Raw genomic sequence first — 5,429 nt, 5'->3', positions numbered from 1 at the left:
ACGCACACACACACACAAACACACACACACACACACACACACACACACACACACACACACACACACACACACACACACACACTATGAGGACCATCTTGAAAGTGTTCCATTGGTAATTTGAGTCTGACACCTCTGTCTGCTGTCTAGAGCATCCCGACTTGTGCTGAAACTTCAGGTATTTGTTCCCAAAAATGGAATCTGTGGCCAAATACAAGAAATGGTCCAGCAGCGCCCCTCAGTGGGCATTTTATGTATCTGTTATTCAATAATCTAGTCTAGCCTCATGACGGCACGGTAGCTGATTTTCAAAGCCAACTAAAATAACTTCAAACAGCCTCGTCGTCTTCGTCTAGCTGTTTGATCTGTCTTTTGCTCCGGAGAAAGCCATCATTTGTACTCTCTACATCAATCAAACTGCTAGAGACGTTTATTCGTTTACAGCGCATGCGCAGATTTACACCCGGAAGCACTGACGGATTAGTTTCACGAGATCTGCAACCATCACAACATGCTGATACATTTACCCTAAATAGGGAATCGTGTTATGTTTTAAAGGTAATGAATTATTTCTCCTATAAACAGAACAAGGTGTATGTATATCTGATGTAATTTGTATTTTATGACAATCGTAGAAATATGATTTGAGCACCACTGAGTAAATCTTTGTTTGCTAGCTGGCTAACCAGTCTGTGTAAGCATAAGCAAGGTGCTCTTTAAAGCGATCTGCCAGACGCAGGCTATCTAGCAGGTGGGTTTGTAGATTGATGATTCTCTTGCTAACGTTGCAGTCTTTCCTCCAGCCTCTAATTAAAAACAGTAACAGAATGCCCGCCCGAAACACCATAACCGGTGGGATCCCCAACAGCAGAGTCCGTTACTCCAAATTGGCCAATGATGATGATGGCTACATTGACTTACAGGTAAAGCCTTTCTCTAGTTCAGCCCAAACGGTGGTTGTTTACTTCTCTCGGTAGAATACACTCTCCTTTTTTGAGTCAGTAGCCTGAAGCACACAGAGCTGTATGATAGTGTTGCTGTGTTTATCATTCCCGACCTCATCTCCCTGTCTGTCTGTCCGTCTGCCTGTCTGTCTCTGTTTTTGTGTCTGTAGTTCAAAAAGAGTCCACCCAAAGTCCCATACAGGGCCATCGCCCTGGCAACGGTGCTCTTCCTGATCGGCTCTCTACTGATCATCATCGGCGGGCTCCTTCAGGCGGGCTACTTCCACGTCACTGTGAGTTCACGCCCCCACAACACACACCTGTGCTGTACTCCCAGTGACCCCTCACAACACACACCTGCAGGCAATCAGTTTAACACGGAGCCCGTGCTAGTTTAACACTTCTGATGCTCCAGATTTGCGCCGTCGTCCTGGTGCACCATCCAGCCCTCAAGCTACACGCCTACATGCTACATGCCTCCATGTTCCATGCTACACGCTTCCATCCTACACACCTCCATGTTTCTAGCTGCACGCCTCCATGCTACATGCCTCCATGTTCCATGCTACATGCCTCCATGTTCCATGCTACATGCCTCCATGTTCCATGCTACATGCCTCCATGCTACACGCCTCCATGCTACACGCCTCCATGCTACACGCCTCCATGCTACATGCCTCCATGCTACACGCCTCCATGCTAAAGCCTCCATGCTAAAGCCTCCATGCTACACACCTCCATGCTACATGCCTCCATGTTCCATGTTACACGCCTCCATGCTACATGCCTCCATGCTACATGCCTCCATGCTACACGCCTCCATGCTAAAGCCTCCATGCTAAAGCCTCCATGCTACACACCTCCATGCTACATGCCTCCATGTTCCATGTTACACGCCTCCATGCTACACGCCTCCATGTTTCTAGCTACACGCCTCCATGTTACACGCCTCCATGCTACACGCCTCCATGTTTCTAGCTACACGCCTCCATGCTACACGCCTCCATGTTTCTAGCTACACGCCTCCATGCTACACGTCTCCATGTTCCTAGCTACACGCCTCCATGCTACACGCCTGCATGCTTCTGAGGTCTGAGGTCTCTCCCTGTCTATGTGTCTGTCTGTGTGTGAGTGTGCGTGAGTGAGTGAGAGTGTGCCAGTATGTCTGTGTGAGTGAGTGAGTGAGTGAGTGAGTGAGTGAGTGAGTGAGTGAGTGAGTGAGTGCCAGTACGTCTGTGTGTGTGTGTGTGCGCGTCAGTGAGTGAGTTAGTGAGTGAGAGTGTGCTTGTATGTCTGTGTGAGTGTGTGTATAGATTTCCTATAAACTCTGGTTTTCACACTGACCACTCAGGCGTAGCAGACCTGGGGCCGTGTGTGTCTGTTTGTGTAGATTTCCTGCATAACAGACCTGTGTGTGTGTGTGTGTGTGTGTGTGTGTGTGTGTGTGTGTGTGTGTGTGTGTGTGTGTGTGTGTGTGTGTGTGTGTGTGTGTGTGTGTGTGTGTGTGTGTGTGTGTGTGTGTATAGATTTGATCAGACCTATGGCTGCTGTGCTGGTTAACTGTGCACAGAGTAGCTACAGAAATCCCTCCCGTCTCATTGGCCAAATGTGGTGACCTTTGACTCCAGATTCCCTCTCCTCATGTACCAACACACACATACACACACACACACACACACACACACACACCAGTCCTCGCCCTCACGACATGCTGTTGAGAAGAAGGCCTATTTTAAGCAGACAGATTGTTGAGTAGGAGACATTAAACACTCTTATCTATTTATCTATGATGAGGCCTATTGAGAGCAGGACTTGTGTGTGTGTGTGTGTGTGTGTGTGTGTGTGTGTGTGCGCGCGTGCGTGTGTGCGTGCCAGTGATGTTCTGCAGGGGACTGGACTGTGATGAGCTCCCCGTTCGCACACACAGTCTCTGTTCTCCGTTCACACACACTGTCTGTGCTCCCTGTTCACACACACTGTCTCTGCTCCCCGCTTACACACACACACACACACACACACACACACACACACACACACACACATATAGTCTCTCCAGCAGTCCCTCTATCTGTGCTGGGCTGCTGATAGGGAGCGCTTTGAACAGGCCCAGACATCTCGTCTGTGGGGCCACAGACAGAGTGGAGAGTGTGTGAAGTGTCCTTAGGATAGTGATGTCTGTGAAGTGTGTTTAGGATAGTGGTGTGTGTGTGTGTTAGTGATGGTGTGTGTGAAGTGTGTTTAGGATAGTGCTGTGTATAGTGAGGGTGTGTGAAGTGTGTTTAGGATAGTATTAGTGCTGTGTGTGTTGGTGAGGGTGTGTGAAGTGTGTTTAGGATAGTGCTGTGTATAGTGAGGGTGTGTTAAGTGTGCATATACATATAAGTGTGTAGAGTGATTGTTTGTGGAGTGTGTTTAGAGCAGCGGTGCATATGAAGTGTGTTAAGAGTGTTGGTGTGTGTGCATGTGAAGAATAGTGTGTGTGTGTGTGTGTCTGCACCATATATTAACATAGTCTTACTTCTCTCTCTCTCTCTCCACCTGGCTGATGTAGCATCAGGATCGCACTATTCCCGTCCTGATCATCGGAATCCTGGTGTTCCTTCCTGGATTTTATCATCTGCGGATTGCCTACTATGCCTTCCGAGGTTACCGTGGTTACTCCTATGATGACATTCCTGACTTTGATTGACGTGTGTGCGACGACCAGTCCGTCCTGAGGGGAACTCCTCTGTGTCCTCTGACACACACACACACACACACACACACACTCCTCTGTGTCCCCTCAGACATCTGGGGGTGTTTCTGAGCAGTGTTTAAGATGTTAAATATGTAAATGCTCTGAGAAAATTGACTGTGAAATGAGAATTATATTTCAGCTCTATTTTATGCAACGGATTGTGTAATAATTTATCTGATGGTAGTCTAGTTTGGCCAAACAATTCTATGTTTTGTAGAGAGCAGCTGCTTTCATTTCAAACTCGTGCAAACATTCCTGCTCCCAATCCCTGCGGCCATCCCTGACTCTTATAGAGGAGAGGCATTATCATGGGCCCCCTCAGCAATAAATCCCAATATTGGAGTCACACACACACACACACACACACACACACACACACACACACACACACACACACACATACGTATACACACACACACACACACACACACACCACCCTCAATTATGAACTCCAGAAGAGGTGAACCACACCCAACTAGTGTCCAGCCGACCTTCAGCCAGCACTCAGCCAGCACCCAGCCAGCACCCAGCCGATCCCCAGCCAGTGGTCCAGTCTGCTGAATTCCAGAGGGATGGCGTCCATCTGAGGCGATTAAGCTTGAAGGCTTTTCATCTCCGCATGCCGTCCCCTACATGCGGGCAGCATGCCATGCCATGCCCAGGGCATTAACCCCGCGGGCGCCCCCTCATCACTGGAGAGTGCCCGCTGCCCTCCTAATTGAGCCCGCTCCGGATTCATCTGCCTTCGTTTGTGTTTGTGTTTGTGTTTGTGGGATTGCATCTGTAATTCAGTTGTGTTAGAGGCGTGCCAGAGTTTAATCAGTGTGCTCAGCTGGGTGTGTGTGTGTGTGTGTGTGTGTGTGTGTGTGTGTGTGTGTGTGTGTGTGTGTGTGTGTTGGATCAGATCAGTCGGGGCGTAATGTTGGGGCTAGCCTAGTGTAGTGTACCCCCCCCCACACACACACACACACAACTCTACTGTACAGCCTCATGTTCAAACAATAAAATGGAATGTCCTGCAACACTGCAAGCAGCATTAATTCTTCTGGTTTCATTGTGTGTGTGTGTGTGTGTGTGTGTGTGTGTGTGTGTGTGTGTGTGTGTGTGTGTGTGTGTGTGTGTGTGTCTGCCTGCGTCAGGATCTGTTTGCTTGTTTTATCAGACCAGTGTCTTTAAAGTAGGTTCAAGAACGGGTCAACCTCTCGGACAGTTTGAAGTAGTTAATTGAGACAGTTGGCACAGTTTTATTGTGTGTGTGTGGTTGATTTTTTTTTTTTTTTCTTGAGTTCTTATTTAAATCAGACTTAGCACCCTTGAGCGTGTTGATGGGGAAGTCTGACCCCCATATGCAGACGGGGTAGCAGCACCCATCCTGGTTTGTATCATAAGCCAGCTGTCCTTAAATCCCCAAATGCCAAACTAAGCTGGAGTTGCAGAGTTGCCTCTCAATGGAATCTGGTGAATCCGTGTGTCGCCCACCGCAGGGTTCCGAGCTCAGACTTTTGGCAACTTTTGTTCACACACACAAAAGGAAACAACTGAGCAGGTTATAGCCTGCGATGGCCTTTTGTGCGCGTTTCCACCGCAACGCCCTCCGTCAACGCGCGCCCTCGTGTGGAGTAAAGAGGACACTTTGTGAATTCATATATTTACAAAAAAGTTTAGAGTGAAAGCCGTCCGTGGTTATGACCACCTTTACTTAGTTTTCCACAGTAGATGTTTTGAGATGCTAGAAGTTATTTTATATCTGT

General features: G+C 48.2%; 1 protein-coding gene across 1 annotated transcript; it reads left to right on the top strand.

Moving 5' to 3' along the window:
* The first annotated feature begins 462 nt into the window (after positions 1-462).
* Positions 463-4,708, top strand: tmem230b (transmembrane protein 230b). The gene is made up of 4 exons (XM_062542403.1): positions 463-555; positions 801-920; positions 1,112-1,234; positions 3,493-4,708. The coding sequence occupies exons 2-4, from the start codon at positions 825-827 to the stop codon at positions 3,628-3,630; spliced, it is 357 nt and encodes a 118-aa protein (XP_062398387.1). The 5' UTR covers positions 463-555; positions 801-824; the 3' UTR covers positions 3,631-4,708.
* The last annotated feature ends 721 nt before the right edge of the window (positions 4,709-5,429 follow it).

This window comes from Sardina pilchardus, chromosome 8 (genome assembly GCF_963854185.1).
Source record: "Sardina pilchardus chromosome 8, fSarPil1.1, whole genome shotgun sequence".
In the NCBI taxonomy this organism is placed as follows: domain Eukaryota; kingdom Metazoa; phylum Chordata; class Actinopteri; order Clupeiformes; family Clupeidae; genus Sardina; species Sardina pilchardus.
Note: the sequence above shows the minus strand (reverse complement) of the source record. Positions and strands in the feature narration are given on the sequence as shown.